General features: G+C 38.7%; 1 protein-coding gene across 4 annotated transcripts in view; it reads left to right on the top strand.

Moving 5' to 3' along the window:
• LOC106056906 (E3 ubiquitin-protein ligase TRIM9-like) overlaps positions 1-17,084 on the top strand; it is a 157,696-nt gene that overhangs the window by 62,777 nt on the left and 77,835 nt on the right. For all 4 annotated transcript variants that reach the window (XM_056023925.1, XM_056023924.1, XM_013213826.2 and 1 more), the window contains exons 3-4: positions 13,944-14,039; positions 16,247-16,480. In XM_056023925.1, the coding sequence (XP_055879900.1) occupies positions 13,944-14,039; positions 16,247-16,480 (330 nt within the window). The remainder of the gene's footprint in view (positions 1-13,943; positions 14,040-16,246; positions 16,481-17,084) is intronic.

Below are 17,084 nucleotides of genomic sequence, written 5' to 3'. Positions count from 1 at the left end.
ACTGGTTATTTCCTTTCTTCTAAGCCGATTACTGTCTGGAACCTATCCTAAGATCTAATCGATATATCACGTAATATTGTATTTGGGCCCTACACTGGTTCATAATACCATAGACAGCACTGGTCTGTAGGGTGAAAGGAATGCTTTAGCCCTAGGTCCATCCATTCTTTATCATTCAAAAATAATTCATGTTATAATTTTGTCTTTCATGACTTACAAACTTGCCCCGTCTATCAACTATTTATTTACATCTTTATCCCTTGGATACCTCGGAAATTTTCTCTCTCTCTCTCTCTCTCTCTCTCTCTCTCTCTCTCTCTCTCTCTCTCTCTCTCTCTACCGAAAAATATTAAGGCATTGTCAATTACATCTTAGAGGTATGTGTGTTTGTTTGTTTACCAACTTTCAAATTCCAACACAGCAACACAACCACTAGCGGATCCAGAACTTTGGAGTGGGGGGGGGCGATTTTTTTCCAAACCCTAACCCTAACGCCCAGTAAACCCTAACCCTATACATAAACGTGTGTACAGCACACACACACACACACACACACAGATATATATATATATATATATATATATATATATATATATATATATATATATATATATATATATATATATATATATATAGATATATATATATAGATATATATAACAATAAATAAGCAGTATTTCTCAGTATTTTCATGCATTCTTCACTGAAGAAACGCATTCTCCTGACATCTACAGCTCTTTATCCATCAGTGGAGTTCGGGGCGAAGCCCCGACGCCAAAAAGCGTTTTCTTGCATTTTTCACTGCAGAAACGCCTGCTCCTGACATCTACAGCTCACTATTCATCTGTGAGTTTCGGGGCGTAGCCCCGACGCATAAAGCGTTTTCATGCATTCTTCACTGAAGAAAAGCATTCTCCTGACATCTACAGCTCATTATTAATCAGTGGAGTTCGGGGCGAAGCCCCGACGCCAAAAACCGTTTTCTTGCATTTTTCACTGCAGAAACGCCTGCTCCTGACATCTACAGCTCACTATTCATCAGTGAGTTTCGGGGCGTAGCCCCGACGCATAAAGCGTTTTCATGCATTCTTCACTGAAGAAAAGCATTCTCCTGACATCTACAGCTCATTATTAATCAGTGGAGTTCGGGGCGAAGCCCCGACGCCAAAAAGCGTTTTCTTGCATTTTTCACTGCAGAAACGCCTGCTCCTGACATCTACAGCTCACTATTCATCAGTGAGTTTCGGGGCGTAGCCCCGACGCATAAAGCGTTTTCATGCTTTCTTCACTGAAGAAACGCATTCTCCTGACATCTACAGCTCATTATTAATCAGTGGAGTTCGGGGCGAAGCCCCGACGCCAAAAACCGTTTTCTTGCATTTTTCACTGCAGAAACGCCTGCTCCTGACAACTACAGCTCACTATTCATCAGTGATTTTCGGGGCGAAGCCCCGAAGCTAAAAGCATTTTCTTGCATTTTTCACTGAAGAAACGCATTCTCCTTACCTAAAGCTCATTATTCACCCTATTAAAAAAGGAGCTTTTGAATAATATTGTAATTGAAAAATATTCTAATTTGAATGTATACGCCCTTAATACATTGCAAATAAAACCGATTTGTTCCTTGAAAAGATCAGACACCCCACATATTTAGATTAAGGCTTTGAGGATCGCCGCCGAAAAAAAAAATCGATAAATAATATTCAATAAAATTCAAGCATAAATTGTGAGTTATAGTCCCAAATTTAACTAGAAAAATATTAGATTGAGTAGAGGTTGGAAAAAAGGCTACTCATCTCAATCGTGACTCTTATATTGAAAATTTGTGTTAGAATTCTAATTTTTCCAAAGCAAAGTCTTTCTTAAAATAATTATGATAAATTCATGTGAAATTACATATTATAAACTCTGTCTGGAAATGGGAGGGGCGGTAGAATGAAAACGATTTATCCTCGCTCCTTTTTATAATTTCTGCTAATGATTGCATTTGGCATTAAAGAATAAGGGTGGGGCCACTCGATACGAGAATTTAATTTATAGCATATATAAATTATATTAGTGGCTGATTTTTTTTTACATTTTGTAATTTCTTAACTGTAATACAAAAAGAAAAATTATTGCTTCGTCCGATGAGGGAAAGGAGATGGCATGTATCGCCCCTCCCACCTTTTTCCTTTCATATTTACTAATCATAAAATTTGAGATTAGAGTGTGGTGCGACATAATGTACAAATGGTTTCACATATCAATTATATAGAAATTCAACTATTTTTGTTCACAAACTATGATTCCTCCATAAAAATATGACCGCCCCCCCCACTCATAGGGCTAGAGCGGGGAGGGCAGTACATGCAATCGCCCCCCCCCTTACCCCACCGTATCGGCCAAGATACCCGAAGGAGAGCGACATAATATCAAATTTATATATCAATGCAACTAATCTTGCTCACAAACTATGATTTCTCCATAAAAGTAGGACCGCCCCCCCCACTCAAAGGGTTTAGGTGGGAAGGGCAGTAGAGGTTTTGCCCCCCCCCCCCCCCACACACACACCAATCGGACAACAGGGGAACGACATAATATAAAGATCGGTTAAAATATCAATAACAAGTTTTAATCATATAGATATTTAATTGATTCTTTTGGCAAGCTGTGATTTCTACAAATAAATTGGACCGCCCCCCCCCACTCAAAAGTTTATGGTTGGGGGGGGGGGCGGATTGATGCAATCGCCCCCTCCCGACCCCATCTAATCGGCCAACATACTAGAGGGGGGGCGAAATAATCTAAAAAAAGTTTGAAATAGAAATAATTAGTATATATTATTAACATAAGTAATAAATTCGTATACAAATTGTGTGACTTCTATACTAAAATTCGTCCGCCCCCCCTTCGGGGGGGGGGGGGGTCGGCCGAGTGGGGGGGGCGATCGCCCCTACCGCCCCCCCCCTGGATCCGCCAGTGAACACAACTTGGAGCTGTTTTCTTACTATACACTTTTAGAAACATTCCGCGACAAGTGAATAGAAAGTCTTTGGTAAGACAATTCAATCACTCTGTTGACTTGGCAGCAAATAAATCGTATGAGGTTTATCGTTGCAAGCAAATATAAGCACATTTCCATTGTCAGGGTCGAGATTCGTAAAAGAAAAAAAAAATCATGGTAATCAATGTCCACTGACTAATTGTCCGATGATGTGACTAGTCTGCTGCAGTATCGTCCACTGAAAGGTAAAAAGACTCTTAAGTATATGTTTAGGACCTCAAAGGTCTGCGAGGTCAGTTGCCACCACCCATTTGGCTGATATGGCGATTGTAATTTGTATTATGGCTTCTTCTGTTTCTAGAGATAATGAATGAATATTTTAAGGCCACGCCCTAGGTCTTAGACGGATAATAGATAAAACTCAGTACTTAGCATAACTTTGAAATTCCATTAGGACCCCCGGCATATATGTCTAGTTGTTATTAATCCTATTAGTATATTATGCTTTCTACTTGCTTAAAGGAATTAGATTTCTTGGCAATGCCAAAGCATATGTCTATGTGTGCGGGTCTGTTTGCGTGTAAGTAAACGCGTGTGTGTATGTGTGTGTCGGTGTGTGTGTGTCTCCAGGACAAGCAGAGAGCTAATGTGTTTTAAATAATGCCATCAAAAGACATCATTTTTCGATTAAAACTCTGAACTGATCAGACCGGGGACAGGGCGGGTGAGAGAAGGCGGGGGCATGCCAGCACAAGGGCCACTGACGGATCAATAACTTTCACTGGATTCTGGGATATGGCACAAGGCGGAATGAACAGAGAGAGGACAGATGTGTGTGTGTGTGTGTGAGAGAGAGAGAGAGAGAGAAAGAGAGAGAGAGGAAATAAATATATCATTGGATTTTGATTTTCACTATTGGATTTAGCGATGGCGGATTCTAAAGAAGAAAAGTGATTTCCCTTGTTAGAACCCTGAGACTCACAGCGCCAGTAGATAAGAAATGGAAACTCTTGCCTCGACGTCTGCTGACACTGAAGTAATGATACATAGTTGAATGGGTAGATAGGTCAATGACGATAAAAGGGCTGGCTAAATAGAAAGTGTTCTGAGGTCACTAGGTCTATGGCTAGGTCTGCACAAAACACTTCGGGCCACAGAAACAGGCGGTTTATATTTAGATGATACATAGAACATGGAGCAATTTAATGTTGATAAGAGATAGATGGAACATAAAGGAAAGAGAGAGAGAGACAGAGAGAGAGAGAGACAGAGAGAGAGAGAGAGTTAGAGAGGGGGGAAGTTAGAGTTAGAGTTAAAGAGAGAGAGAGAGATAGAGATAAGGGAGGGAAGGAGGCATATATATATATATATATATATATATATATATATATATATAGAGAGAGAGAGAGAGAGAGAGAGAGAGAGAGAGAGAGAAAGAGAGAGAAAGGTAGAAAAAATAAAGAGATAACGAAAAGAGAGAGAGAGAGTCGGGAAAAAGAAAGAAAAGAGTCGTGTGTTTGAGAGAGAAAAAGAGAGAAGGAAAATAGAGAGAAGGAATACATCAAGAGAAACGAAAAGAGAAAGTGTGTGTGTGAGAGAGAGAGAGAGAAAGCACATGGAAACGAAAAGAGAAAAGAAAATGGATAGAAAAGAGAGAGAAGAGAATTAAGAGAAAAGAATGCGAGTGACCGAGAGAACTAGACAACAATAAGACACAAAAGAGAAGTAAAAAGGTAAAGGAAAGAGAGAATGGAGTGGGAGAGAGAATGAAAGACAGGACCTACAACGTATTTACTAAGACTGTGTCGGCTGTCTCAATTAGAATACGTTACAACTTCTCAATAGTGCATTCTCTTTCTTTCTATCTGTGCACTTCTGCTTAGCTATCTCCCTCATTTACCAAAGATAAAAAAAAAAAAAAACCTTTAGGTTCGACCTAGAGAGAAAGAGACAGAATGTATCAAAGTAGATGAGTACCCTAACCACAGAACTGATCATCGTGCAGGGGGGCTCTGTACAGCCCCACACTTTGTTCATGTCTTTCCTAATGCCAACCAGTCCTGGAGATTTCACGTTTTATTGGGTGCTAGCGTGCCTTACATAGCAAGAAGTCCTGAAGAAACGTGGGGCTTTCCATTGGCTTTGTGTCTGATTGCGTGATCACTTCAGCAATGTTACCGAGCAGTAAGGGACAGACAGAAATACTCAGTTTATTGGAAAGGAGGGGCGAGAAAGCGAGGGGGGGGGGGTGAGGATTAAGGCAAAGCAACAGATATTATTTTCTGAAATAGCACACCTTTTTTACTCACTCAATCTGTCTGTTTGTCTGTTACAAATTTTGAAAATTTTTTGTCCTCTCACTTCCCTTTATTGCATCAAGTTGACATGGTGCACAGTTATTTCGTGTCATTAACAGCACACGAAAAATAATATTAAAAAAATTGATCAATTAGTAGTAATTAAGGAATTGTATTTTATATAGAAAAAAAAGTTAAACCTTGCTTTATTGAGAGTGAAACAGTGATTTTGCGGTTCTTCTTCTTATAAACTTTTGTTGTTTTTTAAAGTATTTTTTGTCTATTTTGTTTATTTTTACACCATGTTTTTTTAGCGGCCCCCGAAAGGCGAAAAGATGGTATTAGATTTGTGAGAAATGTCTGTCCGTCTGTCCGTCCGTCCGTCCCATTTAGAACTCGTAAACTAGAAAAGAAAGTGAAAATCCGACATCATCTTATGCATTTTTTCCCCTGAAATATCCAAAAGTCACGTGTTAAGAACACGACAGTCATCTATCCAGGAAGTAGAAAGTAGAAAGGAGGGGGATCTCTGCTGAATCTGCGGTTAGATTTGTATGTTGTAGCAACGGATAATTTAATGCTGAAATTCTCGGAGGCACATCCTATATAGAAATAGATAATTTGCTGCATTCGATACCTGGCCCCTCAACTTCATGTCAAGACTCGAACAAAGAGTCGTTCGAACATGAACAATAAAATTCAAACCCGGAAAGCTTTGTGACTAGAGTAGGTCCGAAAAACGCCCAAATAACTTGTTGAATACAAGAGTGACTAACAGATCAGATTTCTGTAAAAAAAAGAGTTCCTGTTTACTTTAACTTGGAACACTAAATATTTTCTAGTCAATGAAGTGTACACTTTTTTTTTTCATCCCTCCCTCATTTATCAAATTTAACAATAGCTTCTCCCTTTTCTTTCACCAAATAAACTTGAAGTTTAACATTTGATTCAGTTCGTGGACTAGTGGTTATACTTACAGGTTTTCAAACCAGTCAAAGCAGAATTCATTGAAATCGGTGTAACTACGGTGTGCGTGTGTGTGTGATTTAATCAGATACTCACAGTTTGTAAATATAGTTTCGACTTTTAAATCTCGTGTTTCACACAACTCAAGTTGACTCTTTATTCCAGCCTTGTTTCCCTGGCCAGGTCTTTAATCTCGATAAGCACGTGATCAGGAGGGCCCCCGTTCCTGCAAAGGCAGATCGAGTCTATAACCTTTAAATCATAATTTAGTGATAGTACTGACGTTTTGATCACGAGTGTAATAGTGATCGTTTGTATGTGCTTGCCTGCGTGCGTGTGATGGGGGGGCACGTGTAGAGGGGGAGGGAAGGCTGCAGTTGAGTCAGAGTCCACCAGAGTGGATTCACAAAATTGTAAAAAAAAAAGAAATATTACGTTTTATTCAGCATATAATGTCGATACATTAGTCGCGTATGTCTCGCGCAGGGCGCGTGGCTTCTAGAAGAGGGGCAAAAGGTGAAACCTCATCAGTGAGTATGTATCTATGAGATACTGTTTGAGTCATGGCGGCCTTCCACTTCCACTTCCCCCCCCCCCTTTCTTTCAAAAGGATGGCATCGTATGTAGCCTCATTTACCAGGGCGCGCCTCTCTGTGCGATGTGCTCTGTAATTCTTCAGCCCCCAACTTGGAGTCAATTAAGTAGTGGACATCAATCAAAGAAAAGAAGCAACAGAAAATGGGCCAGGCGGAATACACTGTCATTAAAGGAAAGTATGCAGATACCCAGGAAATGATGATCACATCAAAAGTGTATTATTTATCTTGGAGCTAGTCTTGTCATGTTTTCTTGGAGCTAATCTTATCATGTTTTCTTGGAGCTAATCGTATCATGTTTTCTTGGAGCTAATCTTATCATGTTTTTTGGAGCTAGTCTCGTCATGTTTTCTTGGAGCTAGTCTTATCATGTTTCCTTGGAGCTTGTCTTGACATGTTTCCTTTAGTTAATCCTGTGACACGGCTCTATAAACATATATTCATCACAACAGTGCTAAGAAACATAGAACAAATGACATGGTGAAGTACTTTACGGAACCGCCCCTGTATTTAAAGAACCTATTTTTATTTCAACACACACATACTGTCTACAAATAAGCTCGTACCATCTTATCTTCTTTCTACACTAACAATTACTACTCAATAATCGATTTCTTTTTTTGTTCGATGAACTATCCCCATGGATACACCTTAAGATCATCTTTTTTTTTTCTCAAAGAATCAAGCCACGCCTGTTTCTCCTCTACCCCCCACCTCCTTCTCCCAAAATACTCATCAGAACTCTAGACACTCACCTTTCTTTGGAATAGCAAATCAAGTGAAGCAATTTGCTAGCCAGAAAATAACCCTAAACAAATCTCCAGCTCCAGTCTGATCATCTAGTGTCATGAATACATTCCTCAGTCATTGACCAAGTCATCAGTAATATCACAGATGAACAGAAGTGAGAAACCCGTTTTTTTTTCTGGGGATATTAGTTAGTAAAAATATACAGAGAGAGAGAGAGAGAGACAGAGACAGAGAGAGAGAGAGAGAGAGAGAGAGACAGAGAGAGAGAGAGTAGCTTAATTGAGTGGGTTTGGTTGATTTGCATACACGACATCCCTGGCCCCGGGTCTTTGAATGACCTAATAAATATTTGTGTATGTGTCAGTCACTCTGGGCTCAGATCGTGTTCTGTCGTGGTATTACTATTGGTCAGAAACTTACGAGCTAAGGGGCAGTTGGGGAGGGGGTTCAACTATTTTTTTTTCTTTTGCTGCTTTGGAATTAGTTTTGGTTTTTTTTTTTTTTTTTTTTGGTGAACGAGACAAAAGAAAAGTAACAAAACATGAGACCATTCTGTGTATGAAACACGTGACCAGATATTGAGTATTTAAAGAAATCTTCAATTACGTCATCGATATTTCAAGATTGATAAAGCACACACATTATATTTGTTCTCTCTCTCTCTCTTTGTTTCTTTCTCTCTCTTCTCTTCTCTTCTCTCTCTCTCTCTCTCTTTGTTTCTTTCTCTCTTCTCTCTCTCTCTCTCTCTCTCTCTCTCTCTCTCTCTCTCTCTCTCTCTCTCTCTAGATATATATATATATATATATATATGCGATGTTTAGTGCTTTGCCATGCACGATGTATGTAATAGCGTCATCAAAGTCTTTAATTTCTTGAAATATTCTATGGACCATGAGAGGTAGAAGGACTCTCAAAGAGATTTGTAGAGGAACCAGCTCTGATAAGTTGTAGACGTGATACTCTGAAGGAACAAGCTCTGATAAGTTGTAGACGTAATGCTCAGAATGAACTAGCTCTGATAAGTTGTAGACGTTATGCTCAGAAGGAACCAGCTCTGATAAGTTGTAGACGTAATGCTCAGAAGGAACCAGCTCTGATAAGTTGTAGACGTAATGCTCAGAAGGAACCAGCTCTGATAAGTTGTAGACGTAATGCTCAGAAGGAACCAGCTCTGATAAGTTGTATACGTAATGCTCTGAAGGCACCAGCTCTGATAAGTACGTAATGCTCTGAAGGAACCAGCTCTGATAAGTTGTAGACGTAATGCTCTGAAGGAACCAGCTCTGATAAGTTGTAGGCGTAATGCTCTGAAGGAACCAGCACAGATGGGAATTAAAGTCTAAGTCTATATTAGCACTGCTACTGATAGGTAATAATGTAAAGTTTAAGCCAGCAATGAAAGGTAGAAATACAACCGAGAAAGCTCGTCATCTTCTCAACACACGCATTTATATAACGGTAGACTAGTGAGACAGGTAGATTTCTTGTCTCGGATGGAAGACCTTCACAGCTGTCTAAATTTGACCAATTAGCAATGCAGAGGTTGTCAGTCTATGTCTAAGTTTAAAATACCTATCATAAATCTGGGTATTTATCTGGAACTCTATTAACCTAACTAGTGTCACAACATTAACTCTCGTGTTTCCCATCGGATGTTACTAATACACCCATGATTAATGTTCCACATTTTTGTTAAGCTCTGAGTGAACACAAATTTATTTTTAAATAATTTGTTTTGTAAATAGTATCTTTTTTTTTAAAGACTTTGAACATTTGTAAACCTTTTTCTCGTATGACGCAAGCTCACACCGGAGAAGATTGTTGTTATGGAAAAGAACGTCTGGATCAAAGGCTCAAGTTTTCCAAGTACTTAAAGCTTGCATAAGAAGTCATCAAAGTGGAAATGAGGCTACATTGTTGCAGAAAATTTTCTCAGAGAGAGGCTACAAGGGTGATCTTATGCGTGATCCCAGGCGCAATCCCAGGCGCGTTTCTAGGCGCAACCAACTCCGTGCAAGCTTAGAGCAGTGTGTGTTATACATTAAGCATGTGCTGTGAGATTATCTCTAAATAATGAATTTTTTAGTGTCCGGAGACTTAGCTGTTTTTCGTTTTATGAAAAAAAAAAAAAAGATCTTGTCAGGAGGCTTTTTAGGATTGAAGAATTAGTAATGGAAAATACGTTGTTGATATAAACATAGCTCTATTGTTGTGCTGGACACATGACTTCCTCGTTAACCGTGGGCCATAGAAACAGATGACCTTTACATCATCTGCCCCATAGATCTCAATGTCTGAAAGGGGAACTTTACTTTACACAAAAAAAAGCACTGGATATAGATATAAACACTCATTAACTTTGTTTGCTAGAAAATCTAGGTCGAACTTATGAAATTTAAACCAAGATTAAAGTTTTAAAAGAATCCTACTTTTCACTGTGAAATTCCACATTGGAAATATTTTTAAAGACATTCACTACAAACCAGGGCCAAGAATGTGAGCATCCGGTGTTTCTGAGGTTTCTCCAAGTATGTCTTGTTTACTACGAAATCCCATCCACCTAATGATATAAAGACCTGACTAAAAGAAAAGATCCAGTCGTGTTGAATTAAAACAACAACAACAACAAAACGTACAAACTTAGAGTTGGGTTTACGTTTGGACCCATTCATCACTAGCTCACAAATGTCAGTCTAACAGATGATCAGAGTGCATGATTTTAGTCAAAATTTTGTTTAGCAGACGACGGCAGGGGTAATTTCCCTTGGAGCTGGTCGCGTCTGCTCCGTAAACTGTGACGTCATTTTAAAACAATTAATAGGTTTGAGTGAGTTAGACAAGGATAAAAAAATGAGAAAATGTTCAATGTTAACTTTCTTTTAAGATTGCTTTTTTTTTTTTTTTTAAGTATTATTGTTCACTAGATCGGTCACTCTGTTCTTATTAATTTGATCGGGTACTTTGTTCTTGTTAATTTGATCGGGTACTTTGTTCTTGTTAAATGATCGGCCTTTTTTTTTTTAACAACCGAGGCTGAACAATACTAAGTCCAGTTTAATACACCAATAACATCAATGTGGTATTACACCCAATCTTTCAAATAATATAATTATAATAAAGGCCTCTCATTAGTGGTGGAAGATGAGTACAATATAATTGTCCTATAAACTCAAAGATCGCTATGGAGCCCAATCTTCCCCTCGCAAAGCTATCCGCCCATGAGGACGTTGGGTTTGTTGTAGTTTTGCTCGCTTTTTGTTTTCATTTTTTAAAATCATTTTGCTGACATCTGATCATTTTGCTGACATCTGATCATTTTGCTGACATCTGATCATTTTGCCTCGTACCTTGAAATTAAGACAATCTTTTTCACTTTTACCAAACAAATACTCATTTCTTTGGTGACCGATCACTTCATCCCCGGTCACTTCATCCCCGGTCACTTCATCCCCGGTCATTTCATCCCCGGTCACTTCATCCCCGGTCACTTCATCCCCGGTCATTTCATCCCCTGGTCACTTCATCCCCTGGTCACTTCATCCCCCGGTCACTTCATCCCCAGTCATTTCATCCCCAATTAAATATTTTATATATAAATATGATTATGTAAAATGCTTTTTGACATTTTGTTACTAATGCGTTTATAGTGTTTCCTGTTCCACTTTGTTTTCTTAATGAGAAATCTTATATTATATTGTAAATCTGGGTGTGTACTTAGCTATAGCGCTTCTATTGGATGTGTGGGTTGTAATATCATAATATTTTCCGGATCGAAGGTCAAGGTTTGGTGGAAGTAGTAAAAAATAATTTGAGAGATAGAAGTGCGATTAGAACAATTATGATCATGCCGCTGATACTTATCATCAAAGGCCAAGGTGTGGTGCAAGTAGTGGAAATCTTTTGAGAGATAGAAGTGCCATTACAATAACTATGACCCTGCCACTGATAACTTATCATCAAAGGCCAAGGTGTGGTGCAAGTAGTGGAAATCTTTTGAGAGATAGAAGTGCCATTACAATAACTATGACCCTGCCACTGATAACTTATCATCAAAGGCCAAGGTGTGGTGCAAGTAGTGGAAATCTTTTGAGAGATAGAAGTGCCATTACAATAACTATGACCCTGCCACTGATAACTTATCATCAAAGGCCAAGGTGTGGTGCAAGTAGTGGAAATCTTTTGAGAGATAGAAGTGCCATTACAATAATTATGACCGTGCCGCTGATAACTTATCATCAAAGGCCAAGGTGTGGTGGAAGTACGACCATGTTTCACTTTATTTTATTTTTCAATCGCTCTTTCTTGAAAATGGGCGCGTCTTTTTTAGCCTTGAAATTAGGTTTTATTTATTTCTAATAAAGGCGAAGTTCACCCATCCTCGTGATATCATGTCGCATGTATAAGTTTTGCTTTAATTCCTTTTAAACATTAACGTGTTACAATTTTGTCATTTAAATAAAAATGAATACATTAAATATTGCTCATTTCATAATTTTTAAAATTACAATTTGTTAGATAAAAATGATCGGATGATGAAAATATCAGGGGATGAAATGACCGGGGATGAAGTGACCAGGGGATGAAATGACCGGGGATGAAGTGACCGGGGGATGAAATGACCGGGGATGAAGTGACCGGGGATGAAGTGACCGGGGGATGAAGTGACCAGGGGATGAAGTGACCAGGGGATGAAATGACCGGGGATGAAGTGACCGGGGATGAAGTGACCGGGGATGAAATGACCGGGGATGAAGTGACCGGGGATGAAGTGACCGGGGATGAAGTGACCGGGAACCATTTCTTTGACTTTGCTAAAGGAAATAATGTCTTTAAAGAAATTGGAGCGCTCCAATTTTCAGTGACTACATTTGTTTATGTCCATTTTCAAGTGACCAGTTTGCTTCATATTTACAATAGCCAATATTTCTATTTGTGTGTATGTGTGTATGTTTGCGGCTATATATGTCTGTGACATTTGCTTTGAACACACGGCATGACATTTATGTCACCGTCAAACTTTGTCCTCTTTGTTGACTCGGCGTCTTCGCCCGTCCCAGCTTCAACCCCTTTAATGTCACTGAGTGACCGACAGGTCGTGTGGCCCGGACTGGTCATCGTGCTTTCTCTTATTACTTCTGGTCATCCACCCCTCCCTAAAAGCATTTCCTTGGGCGTACTCTAGGACTCTACTGACTCTCCTCTTCTACCTTCAATTTATTCCTTGCTCTTTCTTTTAATGGCGGTAAAGAAAAAAGAAAGTCCATTATGTGTGTATAGCTTAACAGCCAACATCATTTTCTTTTTCTTTTTTAAATTGAATGGTCATTGCTGGACAGTTTGACCGCAGTTAATTCCGTTCTCTATTGACGAGAACCCTCTGCTTGGAGTGAACATTCTTGCATGATGGGGGGGGGGGGTGAGCTTGGAAATGGACTGTAACTCCTGTGCAAGCAAACTTAATCTTGTCTCCCTTAACACCATGCTCTTTTATTCATTCTTTCCCCTTTCGTTTCGGCTGTCTTTCCCTAGGGTTCGTCTCATAGCAACAATTGTTTACTCTTATGATTGGGTTGAAATGTTTACAGCCGATTCATCAATACTAAACTATTCCTCATCGGTGCATCTATCTATCTATCTATCTATCTATCTATCTATCTATCTATCTATCTATCTATCTATCTATCTATCTATCTATCTATCTATCCATCCATCCATCCATCCATCCACATCCATCCATCCATCCATCCATCCATCTATCTATCTATCTATCTATCTATCTATCTATCTATCTATCTATCTATCTATCTATCTATCTATCTATCTATCTGTCTGTCTGTCCGTCTGTCCGTCTGTCTCTACTTAGCATTGTTCTCTTTTGTATTGATTTCATTAATTGGAATCTAAGGCATTTTATTTTTTGCACTGCGTTCAATTTGCAATTAAACTTTGTCTCCTCTATGATTAATTAAATTGCTGACGTGCGGAGCTCTGAATTCCTTGGAGATTTATCAAACTTCGTTTGTCTCAATAATCAATAATCTCAACCGAATAAAATTCTCTATTAATCGGAACTGCTCTATGTAAGGCAATCAATAATCAAACCGATCAACAATTTCACACATTAGTAGAATGACAAAATGGAATATCTAATTCTAAAGTATATTTAAAAAAAGATTTTATTTGAACCTTATTCTATTCGGAATAATCTTTGTAATGCAACAATGTACAAACCAACTATTTTACTGTAAATTGTACCATATTTTGTTTGCAATCAATGCCACATTCATACTAAACATGAAATATATTTTGTTTATATTAATATATATGTTTTCTTTTTCTTTCCTTCAGAGTGAGTTGTCTCAAAATCTTCAAGCCCTGTCAGAAAAAGCTAAATCTGGCACAGAATTTATACAAAGATTAAAAAAGATGGCAGACAGTGTCAGTGTAAGTCACGGTAGATTTAATTTTAAGTAGCTCTTGGTGTACTAGAAATGTTTTAATAATTTATTTGTAGAGGTCTGAATGTACGCAAACCAGGTTCAGAAGGTTTATACACAGAACTGGGCAAACATTTTAGAATGAAGTCATATCCGAATAATATTTTGTATTGTAATATGCAGGGAGCTAAAATCATAATTAGCTCAGGGTGAACGTGTTCTCATCGACTTTAAGCTCGCAGTTTAAAAAAAAAAAGGACAATGAATAACCAACTCTACCATTTATATTCAACTTAACAACTTGACAAACAATATAGATGTGCTTTAAGTTCTTTCCAATTTCTTAAAAGCACTTTTATTTTCTTCATGGTATTTTTAAAAGATGGTTTAAAAGATCAAGTCAGAGTTCAATTGTGCAGAAGCTAGTAGACACACTTCTGACACCACGTTAAGATCACGTTAGCACCACGTGGACATCACAATTTCAATTTCAGTTTGTTTTCTTAAAGCCTTGCTATAAAACAGCTGGACTGTGGCTAACATGGGAAACATCAAATATCATTAACTGATGCGTGTTGATAAAAATAACTTGTATTATTAACAAGATAATTGTAATGGAAAAAAAATGTGAAGAAAATAAAATGACCAGCAAACACACACACACAAGTAAAAAAAAAGATCAAAATATAATATCAACATTTTTTTTAGGTCTAATTTCCCAAGAAATCATTCACTGTACAACATCCTTAGCCTTGCCTCCGCGTTCAATTCTTTCTGTTCATTCCCTTGTGAGGTTTCACTCTTTCAAAACAATCGGAAATTTCCGATGTTCACAAAGTTAAAAATTGAAATTGAAAGAGGGTTTTAAACTTGTTTTTGTCTCAAATGGTCCCAGCGACAATCTTTGTTACGCTTAGTATATTTATTGAAGAGTATTGCAAGATAGACTCATTCTGAAGAGTGGCGGGGGAGTGGGGGATGTAAGGGGAGCTGGAGTGCGTTCTCATCATTGCAAGGTTTAGTCTAGCTTTTAGGGTGAACCCTCACCCCCGCCCCCATTAAGAATTGGTGGCTAAATCAAATTATATAATCTGTCGACCTGTATGAGCAACGAAAGGCAATAGGGAGAATAAAATCACTTCGGATGTGAATTTTGGAGTCAAGGGTGTTGGTTCGAAGGGTGCCACTGAGGAATAGTGGAGGGTGAACAGAGGTAGGAGGGTTACGACTGTGAAACACGTGCCCTGTGTATAAACAATTGAGGCCAGTGTTGAAATGTCTTTTGTTCTGGTCTGTACCACCTACCTCCGTGAAGGCGGCTTGGTGCCTGACAGAGACTATTACCTGCAAGAGTTCAATCAGATGATAAGGTAATTTGGGTGTTTGGGGAGCAAGGAGGTGCTGGGATAAAAGAAACCAAGGGGAGAAAAGTAGTGTGTGATTTGAGGCAAATAGTGGAGTAAATACTTTCCCTTTTTTCTTCTCCCTTTCCTACGATAACAAACTCATAAAAGAGGTATGAACACTGCCTGTAACTGTGCTTGCATGAAATTTACATTTTTTTATAAGCCCGGAATTGTCGTCTAACAGATAGTAGAACAATTTACGTTTAGTCAATTGAAAGTAAGTCAAGTTTCCCTTTCAAATCTTGTGATCGTTGGGCAGATGAGGTTAAGGTTATCTGTTTCTTGGCTAATGGTTAACGAGCAGGGTGTCATGTGGCCAGCACAACGACCAACAACTAACGTCAGGTCCCATTAGAGCTGTGCATAAATATCCGAAATTCAAAAATCCAAATCTTCACCAAGATTCCAATCCAGGACTCCAGGTTCGGAAACCAAGCGCTTCACCGCTCAGCCATCGCCCCCCAAATTACTTTAAGACAAATATTAATCATATGTGTTTAAAGTCATAGTATTTTAAGGGCGCAGAAGTGCATCTTTCTTTTAAATTTAAATGTGTGTTTAAAGTGCAAATACTGGACACGTTCGTTCCTGACTGCCCCCTTTCAGTTGCACTTCTCATGATGGCATCATGAGGTATTGATAGCACTTCCATTGCAGTACTTATAAAAAGCTCCACAGTATAATGCTAATGTGAACATCTCTTGATCTAGTCTTTTAAATGTACACATCCAAATACATGAATATTTCTAGCTCATCATATCCATTGTTGGTTACCAAAGAATTGATCCCAATCTCTCTCTCTATCCAGGGTAACTGTGCCGAGTTTGAAAAGACAGTGGTCGCGCAATGTGACGCTCTGATTGAAGTCATAAAACAGAGGAAAGCGGAGCTTTTGGAAAACGTGGCCGAGGAGAAAGCGCTGAAGGTCAGAACCTTGAAAGAACAAGTCTCTGATTGTACGGCTCTACTCCAAAGGACCACAGGCCTCTTACAGTTCTGTATAGAAGTCTTGAAAGAAAGTGATGCTACCTCATTTTTACAGGTAAGCCATTTTATTTCTGCTCTTCATCAGCAGCTCTCGGAACAGCGGCGATAATCAGCCGCGAGCTTTATCTCGTTTAGACAGCTGTGACTGGAACAATTTACTGAGTTTTCACGTTTGCTGTATGTAGAAAAGTCACACGATAAATATCTTTAAACATTTCAGTTTGTAAATTATTTTTTTTTTTGTGACGGTGTGTGTGTGGTTGGGGGGGGGGTATGTCAAAATGAATTCTGGAAACAGAGGGCAGGATGCCGCAGAAAAGAAGAAAACCCAAACGTGAAAGATTCGTGCAGCGATAAACTGCAAGCGATTTACGTTAAACTGTTTGTAACATCACTTGTATTGCTAATTACCGGTGGCCAGATTTTTAATTCCAGATGGCTATCTACATTTTCGTGTAGAAAGTTTCAAAGTGCCGGAACGCTCCGCGTTGCCCGCGGGCCTTGTTTTTTTTTTTTTTTTTGGTAGATTTTGTTTTGGTTAGTATGTCTACTAAGAAGTCAACTCTTTCTATTTCTACTAAAACGTCAACTCTTTCTGTTTCTACTAAGAAGTCAACTCTTTCTATTTCTACTAAAACGTCAACTCTTTCTGTTTCTAC

Source organism: Biomphalaria glabrata, chromosome 3 (genome assembly GCF_947242115.1).
Source record: "Biomphalaria glabrata chromosome 3, xgBioGlab47.1, whole genome shotgun sequence".
NCBI classification, from domain to species: Eukaryota; Metazoa; Mollusca; class Gastropoda; family Planorbidae; genus Biomphalaria; species Biomphalaria glabrata.
Note: the sequence above shows the minus strand (reverse complement) of the source record. Positions and strands in the feature narration are given on the sequence as shown.